At 43.6% G+C, this 23,892-nt stretch overlaps 1 protein-coding gene across 1 annotated transcript in view; it reads right to left on the bottom strand.

The window, feature by feature from the left end:
* CLTRN (collectrin, amino acid transport regulator) overlaps positions 1 to 23,892 on the bottom strand; it is a 78,653-nt gene that overhangs the window by 21,698 nt on the left and 33,063 nt on the right. Inside the window, exons 3-5 of the mRNA XM_060138468.1 lie at positions 17,637 to 17,705; positions 15,139 to 15,199; positions 10,418 to 10,503 (exon numbers count right to left, since the gene is read on the bottom strand). Of these exons, the coding sequence (XP_059994451.1) occupies positions 10,418 to 10,503; positions 15,139 to 15,199; positions 17,637 to 17,705 (216 nt within the window). The remainder of the gene's footprint in view (positions 1 to 10,417; positions 10,504 to 15,138; positions 15,200 to 17,636; positions 17,706 to 23,892) is intronic.

Raw genomic sequence — 23,892 nt, 5'->3', positions numbered from 1 at the left:
TGCTGTGAGGCCCCCCCCACCCCCCACCCGCCCAGGGCACAGTCACAGAGCCTCGCTGGAGAGATGGGGGCAGATCAGCACTCCCGGGCCTGGGCCTCCTGCAGCCTGACGTCCCCCTTGAGTCCTGAGAGCCAAGGCCACCTCCTCCTAACACTCAAACCCACATTTCTTTTACCCAGCTGACCCCTGCCCTACCCCTGCCTGAGTCACTGGCACGGACCGCCAGGCCAGCTCCCTCCACTCCAGCCAGGAGCTGCCAAGCCCCAGAGCCACCTCTCCTACCTGCAGAGGCCGCCCCGAGGAAGCACTGCTGACGTCCAGGCCTGCACTCCCTCCTGCCCACCCACCCTTGCTGCCTTTGCCCCTGAGAAGACCCTTCTCGGAGGACCCTTCTCTGGAAGGTGTGCTTCTCCCCTATTGCCCACTTCATACGGTTTAAAGGTTGTTCTTATTTTAAATAATACTAAAATAGCTTCATTATCCTAGAGATTGTCATGGTCTTTCTTTCAAAGATTCAAACATTAGGATTTCATCCACATGATGGTTTCTCCACCCTGGTTCTGTTGGGGCCAGACAAGTCTTTGTTTGTGGGGTGCAGACCTCTGCATTGTAGGGTTTTAGCAAAATCCCTGGTCTCTATCCTCTAGGTGCCAGTAGATAATCCATATTGTAAACATACAACGTGTCTCCAGGCCCTGCCAGATGTTTGGGGGGGGAGGGGGCGGGGCGGGCAGTGCACAATGACACTGGTGGAGAGCCACTGAGGGACAGTGACCTCTACTGGCAGAAACAGTCAAGCCCGGTCTCCCAAAATGTGCCTTCTTCAAAGACACAGAGATGAACAAAATGAAGTGGTGTATGCTTGGCAAAAACATATCCCCCACTTTGCAGAATGCTGTGGGGTGCGCATGACTCATGTTTTGGGCCTTATTAACAATCAGACAATGCGGTTTTTTAAAATGAGCTACTCATTTATCATCTTCAGGTTGGCAAAAACTGAAAAGTTAAAAAATATCAAATGCTGGAAATGATGCAGAGAATTGGAATCCCAGGCCGTGCTGTGGGTGTCGACGGGTCCAGCCCTTCTGAAGCGGCATTTGGAAGTGTTTCCTAGAACACAGTGCGGCCACCAGAAACACTCTTACACACACACACACACACACATACACACACACACATACACACGCACACACACACACTGGTGAGGATGTTCTTCGCAGCCCCCTTTGTCAGCAGAGAATTGGAAGAAGCTAAATGTCCACCAACAGGGGAAGGGATAAAGTGAACATGGTATTGCTATCAAGGGACTACTATTCCACAGATTAAAGGAAAGAAAGAGCCCAGGGTTTCTGCACTGTTTGGTCTGGGCCAGATAATTCTATGATGTGGATGCCCTGTGCGTTGCAGGATGTTTAGAAGCAAACCTGGCCTCTGTGGACTCGATATCATCAGGACCTCCTCCAGTAAAAACAATCAAACATGTCTCCAGCCACTGCCAAACGCTCGCTGAAGGACAAAAATCACCCCCAGTTGGGAACTACGGAACTAGAGTTACACATTTTTTTTTAAAAGGTATATCTCAAAAATACACTGTCAAATGAAAAAGATGGGAAGTGGCATATTATGGGTAGCACAAGCCATTTATATAAATCAAAAAAAAACCAAAATAATATTGCTGGCATAATAGAGGGGGCCGGAAACCAAGTAAATGGTCATTTGGACACTTTGCCTGTATTGTTCTTTCCATCTAAAGCCTCTTCAAATACTGTTCAAACATGAATTTCAAGGTTTCCCCTCTAGAGAGTCAGAGAATGAGCTGTAAACATAGCAAAGTCCCTTCTCCCTCCCATGGAGCACGCTTTCTAAGGGGGCAGAGACAGAAGGTAGACATTTAAATAAATGTACACACTGACAGGTGGGGAGATGTGCTATGAAGAAACCAAGGCAGGAGGAGGGATGCACACAGCTGCGTCGACACACTGTGGCCCAAGCGCTTCCTCTGTCCCCATCACCATGGAACCCACTATCCCTTACTACGAATTCAAGTCCTTCATTCCGTGTTTCCACTGGGTGGCAGCTCAGGCTTTAACACAGCACCTCAGCAAATAACAGGAAAATATGTTATCTACTTAGAAATAAAGATGTCCAAAACATTAAAATTGCTGGCTGAAAATATTAAACTCAACATTTTCAATGGAGACAGTTACTGTTACATACAAAACATCCTGGGCTGAAACTCTATAAATCAAGCTTTTATTCTGAAGTTTACTACCTGCCATTTGCTAGACATGAGACAAGGCACTGCACTCTGCGTGAGTTACTAGAAAGGGCTTGAGACCTTCGTGTGTCAGTCAGGGTACGGTTAACTGCTTAGGGTCTTCCTCAGTAGAAGAGTAGTAAGTATCCCTCCTACATGATGGTTTAGCCAGGAAAAGTAAGTCAAAGATTTTAAGCACACAAAACAGTAAGCTTCTGCTCTACAAATATCAACTATAGAAACAGAACTACAGAGATGTGTTTACATTTTGTTCCGATCCAGGCAGTTGAACTGGTAATGAGTAAACCTACTTCCCAAAGTAGCGAGCTTGTGGGGAAAGGGCCAGGGGAAAGCACAGCCCTGCTTCTGGAGCCAGCTGCAAGGCAGAGGCTGCATAGGACGATGGAGACACCCTCGTGGGCTGGGGCTTCCTCCTTGTCTGGATGACCCTTTGGGAAATTAACGGATGTCCTGGGTACCGCAAGAGTAAGACACTGAGGTCCAACAAGAGATAAAATGCAGGCGGCGGGGAGCTCCTTCTACTGTGGCCATTCCCGCCACCTTCACCATGGGAGTATCCACCCAGGGGACTCAGGTGCAACATGAGGGAGAAATGGTGGGTGGGACACCGTCTGCTTGTGTCCGCTGCAGCCCAGTAGACGGGGCCCTGGTTTAAGAGTCAGGACGTTAAGCATGCTTCATTCACTCACAGATGTTTACCAAGAGCTAACAATGATTAGCTACTATGGTTAGGGAGGGTTAGGAAAAGAGTTCTACTGTAGGGGCATTTAGATTGCACGACCTTGCCCATGAGTGCCGGGTCTAGGAGTTTAGTGCTATTAAGACGCTTGAAGATCAAGGTCACAGTGTGAGCTCACCAGAAGATTAAAACCAAAGTGGGAGCCAAAACTCCCGAGATGCCCGAATCTGCCCACAAGACGCCATGCTCCGTCGGAGAACAGACCCAGGACAGAAGGGAGGGCACAGGGCTTCTGGATTCCACGTGGTTTGTCCACAGTCTTTGTCAGGAGGGGCTCTAATTTCTACCCACAGTAGAACTTCATAGTCTCCAAGCTTTGAGCATCGTTTTCAATTTTATCAGCTGAGCGTTCCCTGGGAGCCTATCAAACACTCTGTCCATCTGCAACACAAGACTTCTCTGGGCCCTGGGCCACGAGGCCAAGGCCCAAGCCTACCCTGCACTGTGCGGCCCTGTATTCCTGAAGTGTGGCCCGTGTGGGCGCTCAGTGACTGTGATATGAAAAGATGGATGAATGAACTAACAGAACGGAGTAATGAGCTCCACTGTTTTTACTCACTGTTTCTACCTTATTCCAAGAGAGAGTAACTGAGAAAGTAAATTGGGCCAGCACGGCCATAACAGAAAAGGGAGGAAGGAAAGGAGGGAGATTACTTCCCTAAAACTTTGTTTCCCCAATCACAAATATTCAGACAACATAACACAGACAACTCTCTAGTATAAGAAGACTCCTGAATATAGTGCAGATAGAGGTAGCCAAGAGGAAGTGTACATATAAGGAAAGTGGGTGCTAAAGGGAGTAACATGAAGAGTGATTTATAGATTTCGGTAGATAATTTACTTAGCGACCAAAAGATGCAGATTCCTTCCAGTGATAGATTATGTCCAACCAGCGTGACTTCTTCCACGCCCTTTCTTCTAAATGTGACCACACTGAATGTCCTCTAAGATTTGCACAAAATGAAAAATTAATCAGCCGACAGCACTTACTGAACTAAACATGTCTTTTAAAGTATGTTTTGATGTAATGAATAAACTGAAATGCCTAAATCTTACAAAGTTCTCCTCACAAGAAAAAAGATTATATCACAATGCACGGTGACGGATGTTAACTAGACTTACTGAGGTGATCATTTCACAATACACACAAATATCAAATCATTATGTCGTGTACCCGCAACTAATATAATGTGATCTGTCCATTATAGCTCAATAAAATAAATAAATAATGACTGAAATGGCATTAGCACAGCTAAACAGCAAACCTACACTTTCAAGATTTGTAAATATAGATGGGTCTGATGGAATTCTTTGTATTCACTGGAATAACAATTTTGTCCGACTGCTTCACAAAGCTGTAGTATTTACACATAAACAGTCGCTCCTGTCAGCAAATCACTAAAAGGGTAGAAGGGTCCACTCCCATTCCTCAAGTGTGGGGAGCCCTGGTCTGAAGGCAGAGTGGATCAGAACTGTCTCAGAACTGGCTCCATTGCCACTCCTCATCAGTGGCGCCAGACAGGGCCAACTAGGGTGGGAAGAATCGGGCTCTTGTTTCTGGAAATCAAAGGACTAAACAGGAGCTGGGCTGCTGTTTAACAGGCACGAGACCGTTAATCCCCTTACGGTGGATACAAGAGCATGTTGTTCGTTCTTAGATCACAAGGCTTATCCTTGAATAATTAGGCAGAGGAAGAAATCCATTCCGTGCCCTACAGCATTTTCCTCAGAAAGGGAACGCTAGGCCTGAGTTAGACTTCTGCCTCTCCTGCTAAAAATGATAAATTATTCTAAAAAACCAATATTGGAGTAAACTAGGCAATTAGATTTCTCAGTTTTCCTGGAAAATAGACTAAAGTTTAAACTTAATCATATTTTCCTGAGATAATAATACTTTCAACATTTAAAAATTCCTATGAAACTATTTTAGAAAATCTGGCCTAAACCTTATTATAAAAACTTGAAAACACCTGTTTACCATCTTCAATCAAAGTCCCAAGAAACCTTCAAGTAATCTGATCTAATGAAACCAGAACTTTCTACCACTTAAACTTGTCCTTCCCTCTTCCATTCTACTTTTAAGAAAATCCAGGGAAGAGCAAGAAAACCACTTGATATCAAGATTTGTAAGTAATGCTTTCAAAGGAACTGTCTTGTTTCTGTCACATTTCGTCCGTCTTCCATGACTCCCAGGGCCGGCTTCTTGGGTGTGGGCCTGTGCTGTGTGGGACCTGGATTTACCCATCATTTAAATCTCAGGGCCTACCTAGCAGCCTACACAGGAGGCTTCCAACAGAGGTTACTTAATTCTCTGGCCCCCATCCAGCAGTGTAGCGCACAGGCGGCCTCAGGGGAGCACCATGAAGAAGAGGCTTCTGCTTCTCACACCACTGCCGTGGGCGCTCTGTCAGCTTTCTCTCCCTCACTCCCTGACAGCATCTCGAGGAGGCACGATGGAGCTTGCCTGTCACTTCTGGACCTTAAAGAGCTCAGGCCGGTCTGGTCTGATCAAAACCTAGACGAACTGTCTTCCCGCCCCTAACACGGCTTCCCTCGCCCCGGCCGTGCTGGCCTCAGCGGCCTGCTCTGTTCTTTTACTCTCCTGGCTCCACCCCTCCTGCGCTTCGCCCCTTACCTCCCCGCAGTCCCGCTCACTGGGGGATGGAAAAGGGAGGTGGGAGAGCGCGGGGATCCGACAGCAGAGAAAAAGGGAAGCTTCTTTTTCCCTAGCCAGGCTCCTTGTGCTGCCCTCTGGCCGCTGGTGGCCCCTGCCGGGGCGGGTCCTCGCGTTCTCCACCCAGGGTGCACCCGGGGGGCCTCAGGAGACCGTCTGGGGACCTGTGCACTGCCCCTTCCCCTGACAAGGACGACGCACTCTGGCCAGGGCCGAAGGCTTCCATCTCGCCCCTCCCTGCCCGCTCTGCCGCCTTCCCTTTGCCCTGCACTTGGATCTCGGGCCCCACAGGCAGCGACTCGTGCAGCTCCCTCCGGAGGCCTCTGCTTGGCCCCGGGCCGGGCGGGCAGCCGTCCGAGTGCAGGCTGTTGGCAAAGCCGCCCTCTCTCACCCAGCCATGGAGGCTCAAGCCAGCCTTTGCCTTCAGACTTCTCCAGCTAAGAGGCAGGCGCCGGTTTCTGTTCCACCCACGGGACAGTGGCAGTGGCTGGGGACACCATCACGGTGGCTCGCGCTCCAGGTGCTGCTACTCCGGTGGCAGTTGGAAGTGGCCCTGGGAACGTCTGCGAGCTGGGGAGGGATGTGCCCCTCTCTCCTCTCGCAGACGACTCCTCTCTCTGCTAGCAGCTCTGCCTGACCTGAGGTGGGCACGGGAACACGCAAGGGGGCCACTAGTGTGGCCTGGGCGCTAGTGGACGCCCATCACATGGACCCAGCTGTCAGCTCCCAGCGGGCTGCGTGGTGCACACGCACCGGGACCCATCCCCGCCCCTGTCCTGCGGGGAAGGCCGTGGACACGCCGCACCCTCCCTGCAGGGCCTCGCCCTCTGCCTCTCGGACCCTCAACCTTCTCTTCCACTGCCCGCTTGGGGTCATGGTGACTGGACCCGTTCAGCTCTTCTGCAAGTCCTTCATGGATGTGGCCAGGACCTCGCTTTAGAAAGAACACCCTCTGGCAGAGTCAATCCAGCTTATACTGGGTCAAGGGTAGGCTGGCGGTACGTTCCCAGATATGCAGAGGAGACACTGAGCCCTGTGTCACTGGAGGTGATCGCGCTTGATATGAGATACCGTAGTTAGGACTGAGTGAAAGGTGGGACGAAGAGTCTTCATTACTCTGTTCATTATTTGACTATCTGTAGTGAGTTACTCTTTACATCTTCCACCCAGTGCATCTCAGTAGCTCTAAGTTTTCTGCAGTATCCATAGAATAAGCAGTGACAGGATAGGAAAAAAACGATTTAAAAAATCGGCCAATGTTCAAGATTTGAATCCCTAAAGCCATCCTAACAGGCATACTTCCCACCCTCTAGAATCCACTCTGCCTCACACTGGCACCAAAAGACCTCGGAAAAGCACATTTAAAATCGGATCCATTTGCCAAGCTAGTGGTGCCTTTCTATTACCCACCACACTCGGGAGAGGCAGCCTGTCTGGGAAGTTGTTTTCAATTCATCTTGCATTGTGTGGTGCCCTTTCCCATAGAGGAAACCTGCTCATGTAAAGAAGCAGCCACCGTTAGGGGGCAGCACTTGTACTGCATCTTAAGCCCATCCTGATTCATGAGGCAGCCCTCATCCCTCAGCCCCCTGAGAGCAGTACTGCTTGCTGGGACTCAAGCTGCCTGAGCATTTACAGGAAAACAATTTGTTGACCCCAATCTAGGTGTGCGCTTTTCAATTTTTCAACTGACATTGGCAACAAAAGCCTCTATAGAGCCTATGCACCCAGTTCCAATTAAAACACCTTTGCAAATAAACCAGATTACATATTCACAGACTCCTACAATGTCCGGGTTCCGAAAAATCAAATTCCCAAAGTGAATTCCTCAAAACTAATCTGAAATGTTACATATTTAAATTAACTTTTCCTAAGAATGGAAATGTGATATAACATAGTCATTTACAAGGTGAAATTTAGGTACTAAGAGGATGTAATAATACAATGAACACAGCGATGTATAAAATCTGTTGATCAAAAATGACAATAAGATAAAAAGAGACTAGTTGAGGGGCTAGCATTGTGAGACGACCAGCGGCTGTTTTCCTTATATTTTTCTCTTTTCTTTCGTTTTTGAAAATTGAGGTATAGTTTTATGTACAATATTATATGTTTCAGGTGTACAACACAGTGATTCACAATTTTAAAGGCTATAACTCCATTTATAGCTATTATAAAATACTGGCTATATTCTCTGTGCTGTATAATATATCCTTGTAGCTTATTTATTTTATATATAGTAGTTTGTACCTCTTAACCCCCTACCGCTATCTTGCCCCTCCCCCTTCCCTCTCCCCAGTGGGAACCACTAGCTTGTTCTCTATATCTGTGTGTTTCTTTTCGTTATACTCACTACTTTATTTTTTAGATTCCACATATAAGTGATAACATACAGTACTCGTCTTATTATTTCACTAAGCATAATAGCCTCCCAAGTCCATCCGCGTTGTTGCAAATGGCAAATTTTCATTCATTTTTTCGGTTGAGTAGTATTCCATTGTATGTATATGTATATATGTGGATACGTGTGTGTGTGTGTGTGTGTGTGTGTACACCACATCTTCTTTATCCATCCTTCTGTTGATGGACACTTAGGTGGCTTCCATGTCTTGGCTATTGTAAATAACACTGCTGTGTACATTGGGGTGCATGTATCTTTCTGAGTTAGGGTTTTTCTTTTTCTCTGATATATACCCAGAAATGGAATTGTGGGGTCATATGGTAGTTCTATGTTTAGTTTTTTGAGAAACCTCCATACTGTTTTCCACAGTGGCTGTACAATTTACGTCCCCACCAATGGTGTACATGGGTTCCCTCTTCTCCTTATATTTTTCCTTTTTTATTTTTTGGAAGGCAATCTTCTCATTTTAATTTTTTTTTAATTTTTTTTGTGGTACGTGGGCCTCTAACTGTTGTGGCCTCTCCTGTTGTGGAGCATAGGCTCCGGACGTGCAGGCTCAGCGGCCATGGCTCATGGGCCCAGCCGCTCCGCGGCACATGGGATCTTCCCAGACCGGGGCATGAACCCGTGTCCCCTGCATCAGCAGGCGGACTCTCAACCACTGCGCCACCAGGGAAGCCCTCGTTTTAATTTTTAAAAGGTTATTATAAATTGTTTTGGAAAGAATGCTTCCATTTAAAGGCATAAGATAAAGGCAAATATATCTTTTCTAAAAATCTATAAAACAAGAGTAAAGTTCACGTAGGGCATCATTTTGTTTTACCTTACACCTCCTTCTTTTAATTTTTTGAATCATGTGAATATGTTACGTATCTTAAAATACATATGTGTGAAAAAATACATATGTGTGTTGTGTATATATGTGTGTGTTTGTGTACACGCAAATCCACATATCATATGTTTATTTTGCTCCCCCAAATTTTACTCTTCTGTTTTATCCCTTATATTCACAGCCCATGCATAATACATTGTGGGTCTGAGGAAGACAAAAAATAGAAACCCTCTCTGCCAAGTTCTCGGTAAAATTAAGACAAAAGAATGAAGCAGACAGGAGACCAAAATAAAAGGCAAATTTCCTTCCTAATTTTAAAAATATCCTGCGATGAGATAAATTCATCTATAGTGACGCAGGCAGAGCTGAACCGAGGCAGGTATCACCATATTCTGGTGTACTATGCAAGATACTTAACACCTTAGGATCTGGCACCTACCAATCTAAACAGTCTACAGCTACAGACAGCACGGACAGCTGTGTGGGTGTGTAAGCTTGCCCAGGCAGGGCCTGATTCTGTACTTAGTGTGGGGGGCAGCACAGAAAAATGCATGCTGAGGGCAGGCCGGCTCCTCAAGAGAAGGGAACCCATGCCCAGTTTATCCCTCCAGCCCACCAATCAAATCAGTCATTTCACCTCTCAAGCGAAGAGTGAAGTAAGGGAGTAGAGAGAAACCAGGAGTGTTACCCTAATCACAAATGGAGATGGAAGGAAACATCACAAATAGGGAAGATTCCTTCGGAAGAACAGATTCAAATGTAAAACTATTAAAAGTTGTACTAAGGCTTTGAAGAAAATAAACAAGGTGCTATGATAGATACCAACAGTGCAATGAACCTATACATATGTAAGTTATTTTCAAAATGAGTGCTATGCACTTATCCCCTTGCCCCCAAGTTCATATATTGAAGTCCTAACCCCAAATGTGAATGTATTAATATTTGCAGATAGGACCTATAAGGAGATAATTACAGTTAAATGAGGTCATAATGGTGGAGCCCTGATAGAGAGGATTAGTGCCCTCATCCAAAAAGGCACCAGAATGCTCACTCTCTCCCCTGCCACTTCCCCCTCAACAAAGAAGAGGTCGTGTGAGCATACAAAGATCTGGTGTTGCCTACAAGCTGAAAGAAGAGGCCTCAGAATGAAATCTACCTTGTCAGCATCTTAATCTTCAACTTATAATATATAACTTCAACTTATATAATATATATATACACAGAGAGAGAGAGAAATGTAGAAAGCTTATGACATGTAACTACAAATTTTTATATTTATCTTCATAGTGCCTACTGAATGAAGAGCATTGTTAGAACATGATATAAACTGTAAGCTGAGCTAGATTATAAAGGTTCTTTTTAATGTTGAATTAAAATGTGGGTCCCTTAAAAATTAGATGTATACCTTATTTTCAAGATTGAGTTTTGAATTAATGTCCTGTCTCAAATAATACTTGCAAACAATCAATTTAGACTTTTCATTGCTTACTTACTCAGTTGCTTCTCTGTTGGGAACTCTTCTCATGGAGAAAGCCACCATCGCTTTGAAGAGATATTCTTCATTTGTATCCCAGGCGTACTGAAAGAGAAGTAAAACCGAAGGTAAAGTGAAGAGGCATGGGGTAAAAATTGGTCCACTGGGTTCTAACTGTGGCCACACTGGTGTCGGTGTGTGTCTGTCTGTGTCTCTCTCTCATCTTCCTCATACAATAAAGACTGGAGACCATGATAAATCATGTCACCATAATGTTCAGGATAGAGTTTCCCGGCTATTCTATCATTGTAAGTGTGGTGTGTTTCCCATTGCATTATCTTCTTCCAAATCTGCAGTATTAGTAGCCAGTCAACAAACAGGTCACTTGGACATCTCATCCTGGACATAAACAGTTGATTCCCTTCTTCCCTTTCACCTTTCCCTCATAAACTGACTCCCCTTCTCAGCTTCCTTCCCTTTATTAACACTGGTACAATTTTACTTTTTATACTCTTAGCTGAAAACTTGAGTGTATGTGTGTATTATGGGCTGAATTGTACCCTACAAAGAAATTCATATGTTAAAATCCTAACCCCCCAGTACCTCAGAATAGAACCATATATGGAGATAGTGTCTTTACAGAGGTGATCAGGTTACAATTAGATCACTAGGGTGGGCCCTAATCCAATATGACGGGTGTCCTTGGAAGAACAGGAGATTTGTCACAGACACATACAGAGGGAAGACATGTAGACACAGGGAGAAGACAGCCATCTAGAAGCCAAGGGGAGAGGCCTGGAACACATCCCTCCCTCACAGAACTCAGAAGGAACTGACCCTGCTGACACCTTGATCTTGGACTTCCAGCCTCCAGAATGAGAGAAAACAAATTTCTGTTGTTTAAGCCACTCAATCTGTGGTACTGTGTTACAGCAGCCCTAGCAAACTGAAGTGGCTGACCCCACATTTTAGGTGGTAATCAAGTGTAACTGGAGAAAATCACAAAACAGGTTCTGTGGCTTAACTCTAAACTCATGATGACCTACTCCCAAATTGCCCGGGATCCCCTCAGGATTCTCCATCAGTTTTCTCTCTCTCAAAGTTCACAATGACTATTTCAAAGCTCCTTCAGTCCTCGCCAAATCTCAGTGCTTCCCTCAAACCTCACTCTCACTAGGAGCTCTTGTTTTATAAGTTACTGATACATCTCGAGTCATCCACTCACACTCCCCCGCCCTCCTGACACCAAGTACAAAACTTCCTCCATAGGCACATGTCTTATCCACATCCTCCCCCGAAGAGCCAGATGTGGTGTTTCTCCTCCTGTCAACCGCTGTTCTGTCCACCTCTATTAGGAACGCTTCCATTCGGCCCTTCCCAGGATCTAAACAATACAGTTTTCCCCTCTCTTCTGTGCATTCAGTGCTGACTGGAGGCTGTCCATTGACTCTGAACCATGCTCAACTCTTTCCCATTAAAACAACAGCAAAACTAAATCACTTTATTCAGTCCTCCTTCTTCTACCCATTGCTGTCTCTCTCCTGCCCTTCAGAGCCAAAATTCCCAAAGGAGTTGTCCATCCTTCTGTCTTTACATGGTCACTGCCCACTTACTCTTTTTTTATATATAAATTTATTTATTTTATTTATTTTTGGCTGTGTTGGGTCTTCGTTGTTGTGCGTGGGCTTTTCTCTAGTTGTGGCGAGCAGGGGCTACTCTTCATTGTGGTGAGCGGGCCTCATTGCGGTGGCTTCTCTTGTTGCGGAGCACGGGCTCTAGGCACACGGGCTCAGCAGTTGTGGCACATGGGCTTCAGCAGTTGTGGCTCGCGGGCTCTAGAGCGCAGGCTCAGTAGTTGTGGCACATGGGCTTAGCTGCTCCGCAGCATGTGGGATCTTCCCGGACCTAGGGCTCAAACCCGTGTGCCCTGCATTGGCAGGCAGATTCTTAACCACTGCGCCACCAGGGAAGCCCCACTGCCCACTTATTCTTAACCTCCTCCACCATCTGCCTTCCAATCACTCCACTCCACAAAGCGGCTCTCTCACGTTACCAATGACCTTCACGTTGCTCAACACAATGAGCAGTTTTCAGTCACGCCTCGCTTGGCCTCTCAACAGCATTTGATGCTCTTGAACAGTCCCTTCATCTGAAGGCACTCTCTTCCCTTTCGTGATACAGCATCGTCCTGGTTGTCCTCCTGCCCCTCTGCCTCCTTTGCAGGTTCACCCTCCTCTACAAGGGCTTTAAGCTTTCGAGAATCGCTAAGCTCAAGGCTAGCCCCTCTCCTCTTGCCACCCTCCGCTTTCTCCCTCAGCACTGTCATTACCACCTCAGTGCAGGTGACGCAGGAATGTGTATCTCAAGCCAGCTCTGTCCTTGCCTGTTTGTCAATAATACCTCAAACTCAGTAAGTCCAAAATTAAAGCCATGGTTTTCTTGTTGGTTCTTGGTTCCCTGACTCATAAATGGGCCATCAGGCATCCAGTTGCATAATTAGAAACAAAAGCTTATGCTTCACCCGTCGTCCTCTCTTCCTTGTCATCCCATCCCCGTGACTCTCAAATCCCTTCACTGCCCCCTCTCTCTCGCCACCAACACACCATACTCCAAATAGCCATCATCTCCCACCTGCACTACTCCACCTGCCTCCCAACTGGCTCCTCCTCTCTACTCCAGGCGCCTGGACTCTGTCTTCCACACTGTAGCCAAAGTGTCTTGTAAACACAAATTCTGTCATGACGCCCCTTCCACGAAACTCCTCGTCGCTTTAAAGATAATATCAAGGACTTCCCTGATGGTGCAGTGGTTAGCAGTCTGCCTGGCAATGCAGGGGACACGGGTTCGAGCCCTGGTCCGGGAAGACCCCACATGCCATGGAGCAACTAAGCCCGTGCGCCACAACTACTGAGGCTGCGCTCTAGAGCCCGTGAGCCGCAACTACTGAGCTCGTGCGCCACAACTACTGAGGCTGCGCTCTAGAGCCTGTGAGCCGCAACTACTGAGCCCGCGTGCCACAACTACTGAGCCTGCGTTCTAGAGCCCACGTGCCACAACTACAGAAGCCAGCATGCCTAGAGCCCGTGTTCTGCAACAAGAGAAGCCACCGCAACGAGAAGCCCGTGCACAGCAACAGAGAGTAGCCCCCGCTCGCTGCAACTAGAGAAAAGCCCGTGCACAGCAACAAAGACCCAACGCAGCCAAAAATAAATAAATAAATACATTAATTTAAAAAAAAAAAATATATATATATATATATATATATATATATATAACATCAAAACTTCTCAACACAGCCCACACATTCTTTGGCCTGACCCTTCCTTCCGCCCAAAGCTCATCATGCGCCATGGTCCTCCCCACTGCTCCACTTCCAGGCACCTTGCCCTCCTTCCACCCTTCACTCTCCCCAAGTTCTTTCCTATAATAAGCCTTTGCATGTGCTGGTCCCTCCACCCTCTTTCCTTTCATCCCCTGGTTCACTTTTACTCCTGCTTTAGACCTCACAGCAAATGCCAGTTCCTGCGGCCCCTCGTGAGGCCAAAGCCCCTACGTACTTCTCCTCCCTGTAACGCTTGCCAAGATTACACACTTGCATTTGGTTCATTAATATGCAACCAATTCCACTACTATAAGCTCCCCTAGGGCAAGGATAAGCCTGGTTTTAGCTGCACTGCATCCCCAGCATCCAGCACGGTGCCTGCCCTCAGAGGATCCTGGGATAAGCAACCCTACGCACTGGCAGAGATGGTGGATTCTGCAGTCAGACTGCCTGGGTTCAAACCTGACCCCTGCCCCTTGCTGACTTGACATCTCAAGTAGGCCACGTAATGTCTCTGCGCCTCAGTTTTCTCATCCACCTAATGAGAATGGGAATACCCATGCCACCTTCCTCAAAGGGTTGTTGTGAGGGCTGAATGAGCTGATGTGAGCAAAGTGATTAGAAGGGTCCCAGCTAGAAAGTAAACTAAGTTCTCAAGGAATGGTGGCGGTTAGAATGATTATTACTTACGGAGCGAGTGAGCGAACAAAACTGGATTGCCCTGCCAACTGAATACTTCCAACTATCTTTAGCACTCTTTTATCATCTCTAGCCTGAGGCGTCTTACTATCACCTTCTATTCGGGAAAATGGTCACAGACCATGCCGGAAAACCAAAACTAGAATGACACAACTCCATCTTATTAATTCAACAGTCTTTACTGTTCCTATAGCTACCGGAGCCCCATGAGTATTTTTTTAACTTTAATTTCATAAGCATATATTTCATGCTATTACTTTGACATCTGAGAAGAATTGAAGAAACCTCACCTGAGAATTGGAACGTTTTGTGCCATGAAAGATCTCATGCGGGTGAAATGTGCCCTCCTTTCAATGATGAGAAAAGTCACTGACAAAGTTCAAATGACCACAACGGTGAGGAGCAGAGCCCAGCCCACACCTGAGAGCCTGACTCAGGCCCCTCTGCTCCACTCTGCTAGGCTGAAACGTGCAGGCTTGCAAAATTGTTTGGGGCAGCACAGAACTTCACATATTTTCCAGCACACACTGCAGATTAAATACTTCAGGCAAAATCACTTTACTAACAATTTCTATTTCACTACAATCTTTTTTGCTTTAAGAAAATATCAGATTTCAGGTCTTTAGAAGCAATCTATACAAGTTTAAGATAACTATGAAGAGAAAGCAGTGTTATCAGCAAACAAAATTTTAAAGGAACATACAAGCTTCTTCACTTACTGCTTTATCTCCCAGAGCTGTTCTGAGACTAAGTCTCACTTTAAAAGCATTTTCTGCATCTGCCAGAGAGAGAAAAGACAGAGAGCACTATATGATGATAAAATCTGCCAAAATGGAACCTGATAGATGCTAATATTTAATGCAACTCGAATCAACAGAATTGCAAGTAAACTGCCCCAGATACTTCCGGAAGTTTAACTGCAATCATCTTAAATGGCTGAAATTTTAATTTCAAACTCATAAAACATTCACAGGCTCAACTTTCAAGCCATGACACGACGGCAGATTTAGAAAAATAAAGAAGTCTTTCAGGCAGAGACTTGTCAATCATTTAGAAAACTGTTCATCTATTTTGAAGTTTCAAGGCTTACGTACCTGGCTGACAGAGTTCGGCATGAATAGCACTCACTAGAAAAAAGAGCAGCCACAACATTCTTTCAAAGTGGAAAACACAAGACAAACGGAGGGAAAAAAAATCCACCCTTCGCTTAAAGCTGCCTTAGCCATTCTGTGACCCGGATTAGAATATCAGACAAACAAGCAAGCCACCAACTAAAAGGTTTAATGATTAACCCCCATCATCTGGGTTAATACTTTTGAGAGAAGCAGCCCATCTCCTGTCAGTTATTTACGAAAATCTGTTTGGAAAACAGATTAGCTGTCCTTTCCAAATTCTACCTCTAAAGAATGTTTTCTCTGCTGACCCAAAAGTCGGAATCCTCCCCCCACCTTTCTTCTGTTGTTGTCTGGTTAAATGCACGGTGGAAAGCATTAGTCCTTTCTGGAGGTTTACCTTGGCATGAACTTCCCATCTTTTCAGGGTTGAAATATCTCTGGCGTATAGATAGACTCTCTTAATTTAGGAAACAAACATCACTCCTTTCTATCTCTGGTGAACAAAGGACACCCTTCCAAGACTGGCCTCATTAGACTCTCACCTCCACAGGTAAACATTCAGGAGAGTTTCCAACTCAAAGAGAATGGTTTTGCTCAGCGCTAAGCTCTGGTAGTTGTGTAAAATCAAAAGTTAATGATGTACAGCAGTGCGATCCAATGGAACATTCTGTGATGATGGAAATGTTCTATATCTGCACTATACACTATGTATACAATACCGACGCCACTAGGCATAGGTGGCTGTTGAGCACTTGAAATGGGGCCAGTGCTGCTGAGAAAATGAACTTTTATTAAGTTAATTTAATTTAAGTAGAAACATGTGGCTAAGCAACTACATTGCTCAGTGCAGCTACACGACAGTAATTAGGAGCTACCGACCATGAACTAGCTTTGCTGAATTATTTCTCTAATCCTCAAAACAGCACCCCACAGTTGCTGTGGTATAATCATCTTACATACGAGGAAACCGAGGATCCAGTATTTAAGGTATTGCTGGCAACAGGGAGTGGAATGGGTGTCACTTTACCAGCCTGGATGACTTACACTTGAACCCTATCTCCACCACACTGAACCCGACTGTGTCTCAGGGTCATCACTGATCAAAACTGAAATTGTAACGAAACCTCAGAGATGCTCTGAGGACTACGGCAGCGAGTGGAGAAGAACCTTTCCCCTAGTGGGCATTCTACAGGTGCCGATCAAGCCCCCAAGTGGGTCAGTGTCAGGACTTTCCTCTCTACCATGCTGCCTCTGCATGTGTTCAGTCCCCACATTCCACCTCGTTGCTTGAAAACCATGAATGGAAAATTAGATCGGGTGACCCGGCTGTTAAACGTACAATCTGGATTTTTAAAGCAGCAACAAGAAAAATATCAACAGCTACACTTCTCATTTCCCCTTCCTGGTTAGGGTGATAGCTTATCGTAGATGACCCACTGCTGTTGGCTAACTCCACTTAAGAGCTTTTCCTCATCTCCTTCACCTTGGTTGCCGGGGCACAGAGTCAGGAAAAGTTGTACTAGAGAGAGAAGTGGCCAAAAGTTAGCCTAGTAGTCATTCCAGAAATTTCACTATTAGATGAAATGGAAATTTCCTAGAAGGAAGGGCCCGCATAACTGACCCCTGAAAATAGTCAGACTAGATGAAGTTATCTTAGGAAATGTTAGACTAGATAAAGGCATCCTGGGGGCGGGGAGGGAATAGACAGAGACGTAACAAAGCTGATTATTTGCATCAAGGAACAAAGCTGTGTTAGCGAGACAGAAATCTGATTCAGCCTTCTTTTCGCCTTAAAACTTCATAAATATATCAAATGTCTCTCTTCTGCTTTTACTTAGCCACTTATGTGACGAGGCTTGAAGACAGTAAAATGCTGAGTTTTTGTCAGTGTAAGCCACTCATTTGAACAGAGAAGAAAATCTCTTCTCTTCTGAATTATGATTTCTCAATGTTTGTTGTCTCATTTTTAAAAACAATAGAAAAAAGAATAGAAGTTCTGTACAGAAAATACAGAGAGGCAAAAAGAGAAAAGTACAAAATACCCATACTACTACCCGCATGGACGACCAATGTGAATATATTTTAATAGTTGAAACACATCTTCCGTAGCCTTGGATCTTCTTGTATGTTCTCGTGTGATGTTATTGTTGTTTTGTCTCACTGTAGTGGCCCTATGGGAACAGGGAAACATCACGGTGGCAATCATATGGGCCCTCCACGGGATCTGATGAGTCGCTTTATTTTCATTTATTTATTTATGCATACATGCATGCATGCATGCCGCACTGTCTGGCTTGTGGAATCTTACTTCCCCGACCAGGGATCGAACCCGTGCCCTCGGCAATGAAAGCGCGGAGTCCTAACCACTGGATGGTCAGGGAATTCCCTGGTGAGTCACTTTAAAATTGATAGATCATGAGATATATCAAATTTATTTTATTCCTAGTTTACTGAAAATTCCCTTTACTGAATTGTATTCAATAACCTATATTGAATTGTATCACCTGCCTTTTCAGTATCTATTAATATGATCCGAGAATTTTTACCACTTGGTACATTATAGTTTAAAATTTCTTTACACTGATCCAACCCTTAGATAAGCTCAGTTTGATGATTTCTAACATGCTTCTGGACTTAGTTGCTGTGTTTTTCTTTCTTTAGGTTTTTAAATCCATTTTTGTAGAAGAATATTTAGGTTCCTTTTCAAGCGCTGATTCTTTTCTCCAGCCCTCATATTATTACCATGTTGAAAATGGTACAGATAGATTTCTAACATTGTCTATGTTTACAAATACTTGAAAATGTAGAAGAAATAAAATATTCAGAGTTGAAGATTCTGGACCATACATATTTCGGAGGAAGAGTTCTTTTAAATTTTTCTTATATTGCCAGTAATTTCAGGTTTCGTATTTCTTTCTGAGTCCCTTTTCGCTGTTTACAGTATCCAAGAAATGCATTCATTTCATTAAGATGTTCCAGTTTTCTCATGGACTTTATACAATATTTCCCATAAAATACTCCATTCACTGTTACATTCCCTTTATATTTTCTAGTTATATATTAATTTTTTTCTCATTTCCCCTTTGTTCTTTCCAGAAATTTACCTATTTTTGTTGTTGTTTAATCAAACAACAAGATCTTGCATTTAATTTTTAATTCCTTTCTTTCTGCTTTCTGATTCATCCATCTTTACATTTATTAAGTCTTTACTCTTTCTGTCATACTGGTTTTCTTGTTCTTTTTATAACTCTTGAGTTGGCTACTAGGCTTATTTATTTTTAATCTTTCTCAGTTAATGTGAAAATATCTGTGGCTATGAATTTTCCTTGGACTACTGTTCTGGCCACATGACATAAGAAGTACAGATGTACAGTGATCTCATTCTATTTTTTAAATAGTCTATAGTTACAGTTTTATTTTTCTATACCCCAGTATTTGCTTAGAAGAGTACTTGTCATTAGCAAAAGAAACAGCAGCCAAAAATGAAATGATTTAAAATATTGGCTTTTATAGGTCCTGTCAGATGAATAGAGAGAGAAAACGTATAATGATAAAATGACACCGTCAATAACTTGACGTAAAATATGAAGACTCTTACAAGGTCTGGATCACTTGGAACATGCTAAAAATGATTTAACAACTAAAGAGCTTGAGAGTTCAATAAAAGACGTGGAACACAGAACTAGATGCTATTGTTCTTGCCTCTCAACATATCGGGTTTTTTTCTTCCACTTTTCAAAATCCTGTACATACTTAGCCTTTATTTTCATGCACAATTTTAAGTATTAAACCTCCAGAGAATTCATATCAAACTTGCTTCATACAATGCTCATTTCAGCAATTTCACAAATAGGAGCTTAATAATTTATCAGTAACAGTGGTAATGATGGCAAATAAAGCATTTTCAATCATTCTGAATATGGTCCTATTTACTGCCAATATTTAGAGTTTAGAGAACGCAGATAAAAAATTGAGACTACTGTAGCCGTGAGCAATATGAAAGGCACTGAGTCTCCTGAGACAGGAAAGAGAAATTGATTTCTCTGTGCTTTTTTGTACTCCACAACACTACTGGAAAGCAGTTTCTTGGCACATAACTATTGATCTACTGCTCTGGAGGGTGAATTAAATATGAGACCACACGAAAAGAAAACACGTGAGTTGTTCTTTTGATTCACACAAGATGCCTTTTAAAGTACATCAGAGCTGTAAACGCATGTGGGGGATTATGTATGCTCCATTTACCTGCAATAAAACAAGATGTAGCAGGGAGAACCAATGTAGCTTTTAAATTTTGAAGCTGATTGTTCTGTTTCACTGTCACAAACAGGTATTTTGTAAACCTATACAACCTTGAACACTGTGAGCTTTCATTTTTTTATCTTTAAACATCTTAACCACTATTACAGGTCTATCTCAATGATCACCTCCTTCGAGGAATCTTTCTTTTCTTTTCTTTTTGTTATAGATTTTTAGCTGTTACTATTTGCTGTGGACTTGTCTAATCTACTAACTTTTTATTCTCTCTTTGTCCTATGTTCCCATAGCATTTTGTTCACATTTGTACATGGATCTATTGCCAACATGATTTGCTTTTGGGTCCTACAAATTTTAAGCTCCTGGAGGGCAGGGACTATATTTGGTTCCATTTGCATTTCTCACGGCCCATGAATATTTGGTAATTTAATAACACTGAATTGACTTATTTGAATCATAAATGGGCAGTTTAAGGAGCTCAAGACTGTGGAAATGAAGTATCACGAGGTACACTGCAATTTTTTTGACATTCCCAGCCAGAGAAAAACAACTCCCAGTATCTTTGATAAACAAGGAACCCTGGGCTTTGGAAAATTTTTGTCTCCACTCCCGTACCTTATGCCCTTTTCAAGATGAGAAAAAAAATCTGAAGCTACGATATTCGAAGGCTCATCAAATTTTGTAGGTTAATCAACAACTGTAACCATTATGAACCTTGCCTTTTTTTCACACAGGGTAACAATTTTCTAGTTCAGAGAAAGTTAATCACTAATGTTTGGAAATGAAGATTAATTCAGACAAACTGAGTGAGTGTAATTCTGCCAACTTTATATTCCTAAGGTAGCAATTTAAAGGACGGTTTCATAAACAGGATGCATATGCGCCTGTCTGAGTGTCTCATCTGCATGAAGACCAATACATTAAAATAAGTCCTATGTAGAATGTAAATTGCTGCAGCTACTATGGAAAACAGTACGCAGGTTCCTTAAAAAACTAAAAATAGAGCTACCATAGGATCCAGCAATCCTACTCCTGGGCATATATCCAGAAAAGATGAAAACTGTAATTTGAAAAGATACATGCACCCCAATGTTCACAGCAGCGCTATTTACAATAGCCAAGACATGGAAGCAACCCAAGTGCCCATCAACAGACGATAGGCTTAAGAAGATGTGGTATAGATACACAATGGAATATTACTCAGTGATAAAAAAGAATGAAATATTGTCATTTGCAGCAATGTGCATGGACCTAGAAAATATCATACAAAGTGAAGCAAGGCAGACAGAGGAAGAAAAATGTTATAGGATATCACTTATATGTGGAATCTAAAAAATAATACAAATGAATCTTTATACAAAACAGAGACTCACAGACATAGAAAAGAAACTTATGGTTACCAAAGGGGAAAGGTGGGGGATAAATGAGGAGTATGTGATTAACAGATACACACCACTATACATAAAATGGATAAGCAACAAGGATTTACTGTATACCACAGGGAACTATATCCAATATTTTATAAACTATAATGGAAAATAATCTGAAAAAATATATATAACTGAATCACTTTGCTGTACACCGGAAACTAACACAACATTGTAAACCAACTATACTTCAATGAAAATAAATAAATAAAAATTTTAAAAATAAAAATGAAAAAAAATAAGTCCCATGTAGTAAAAACAAGACTTTACTGACATTTCTTCCTGAATTTTTAACTCTTTCCAACTTTGCTTGGGTGTTGTATTAAGAGTTTTCTCAGGACTTCCCTGGTGGCGCAGTGGTTAAGAATCCGCCTGCCAATGTAGGGGACACAGGTTTGAGCCCTGGTCCGGGAAGATCCCACATGCCACGGAGCAACTAAGCCCGTGAGCCACAACTACTGAGCCTGCTCTCTAGAGCCTGCGAGCCACAACTACTGAGCCTCCGTGCCACAACTACTGAAGCCCATGTGCCTAGAGCCCGTGCTCCTCAACAAGAGAAGCCACCACAATGAGAAGCCCGCGCACCACAACGAAGAGTAGCCCCAGCTCACCGCAACCAGAGAAAGCCCGTGCCCAGCAATGAAAACCCAACGCAGCCAAAATAAATTAATTTTTTTTAAAAAAAGAGTTTTCTCACAGTTTTGACAAGTCATGATATTCTTTCTAGGCTAAAGATTATTGTAACCATGCTCTGTGGAGTAGTATTTTCCATTCTTAATCTTATATCTGGCTGCCAGTTAGTGTCACCCAGTCACATTTAGCCCTGCCAATAGGTACTGCCTTTACCAACCTCTACAACAAGGTAGAGGGGCCATGTATCTTTCAGGTTAGATGCTCTCATTTTCATAACAGAATTTTAAGCTACCCTCATTCTGCTTGATATACAAAGCATATGAAGTAATCAACACATCAAAGTTTCTGCCCTTAAGTTTTGCCCAGTGACGGTGACCTTGATCTTTCTACTGTCTGAAAACATCAAAAACTTAAAGTACGAAATGTTGTTTTTGAAGACCGCCTAAAAGACGTGCATGCAAGACCTCTATTACTACAAATCAGAGATGCCAGATAGGTTGTTGCAACCACTCATCCATCCTGGACTCACAACAGACATTGTTAATCTATTACAGAACATTTTCCTTCGGAGCCTGGACTCAGCCACAAACCTTCCCAATGCAGTTATTCAGTCAGTCGACATGTAAGCTAAAACTTACTTGCCATCGTGGGGAATGATGATCTAAATGCTGCCCTGGCTAAGTCATACCACTGAGGGCCTGTGATCTCAAATAAACAGGAAAGTTTGGGTGGTTCATAAAATTGATTTAGTTGTGCTTTGTGATTGTGGCAACAGTTTACATTGAGGGGATCTGTATGAAACTCTTTATGACACTTACACTTTATGACACTTGTTTCCTACTTAGTTCATAGCATCATTATGATGAGGAATCAGGATTTCCGTTGGGACTAAAAATCAAGAAAAACTGTGCTTCTCAAAAACAAACAAATGGGGCTTCCCTGGTGGCGCAGTGGTTGAGAGCCCACCTGCCGATGCAGGGGACACGGGTTCGTGCCCTGGTCTGGGAAGATCCCACATGCCGCGGAGCGGCTGGGCCCGTGAGCCATGGCCGCTGGGCCTGCGCATCCGAAGCCTGTGCTCCGCAACGGGAGAGGCCACAGCACTGAGAGGCCCGCGTACCGCAAAAAACAAAAAAACAAAAAAAACAAAAAAACCCAAATGAACATGCAGGGCATTATGCTAAGTGAAATAAGCCAGACAGAGAAAACAAATACCATATGATCTCACTTATATGTGGAATCTAAAAAACACACATACAAACAAAAAACAAAACACCTAACTCACAGATACAGAGAACAGACTGGTGGTTGCCAGAGGCAGGGTGTGGGGGTGGGTAAAATGGGTGAAAGTGGCGAAAAGCTACAAACTTCCAGTTATATTGATACAATAAATAAGCCATGGGGATGCAATGTACAGAAAGGTGACTACAGTTAATAATACTGTGTTGCATATTTGAAAGTTGCAGAGAGTAAACCTTAAAAGGTCTCATCACAAGAAAAAAAATTTGTAGCTATATGTGGATGTCAACTAGACTTATTGTGGTGATCATTTCACAATTATATAAATATTGAATCCTTATGTGTACCTCTGAAACCAATAAAATGTAACATGTCAATTATCCCTCAATTTAAAAGAAAGAGACCAGCACTTACCAAGTCCTTTTCCACCTATAACCGACCCCCTTACCACATCTTCCCTAACTTTCTCATCAATTCTTGTCCCATCCAAACCCAAGCTGGGGAACAGGCTATAAGCTCCCTTGAAGTTTGTCTTGTCACTGGAACATAGTACTCCATAAATATGACTTCAATGAATGAATAACTGAATGGCTAATGGAAAGTGCCCTTCCCCTAGGAGCGCCCACTCAAAGGTTTCTGGACAGGAATAAATAAATAAATAAAGCTGGTAATAACCGCTTCACTTTTCTCCTGTGGACCCAGAAATGTAAATGGAGAGAGTAAAGAAAATTAATCTCAAAGTAGGGGGCCAGAAGCAGAAATCTAAGTGTGGTGTTGTCTCCACAGGTCCTAGACAGCAGGA

Source organism: Lagenorhynchus albirostris, chromosome X (genome assembly GCF_949774975.1).
Source record: "Lagenorhynchus albirostris chromosome X, mLagAlb1.1, whole genome shotgun sequence".
Lineage (NCBI taxonomy): Eukaryota > Metazoa > Chordata > Mammalia > Artiodactyla > Delphinidae > Lagenorhynchus > Lagenorhynchus albirostris.
Note: the sequence above shows the minus strand (reverse complement) of the source record. Positions and strands in the feature narration are given on the sequence as shown.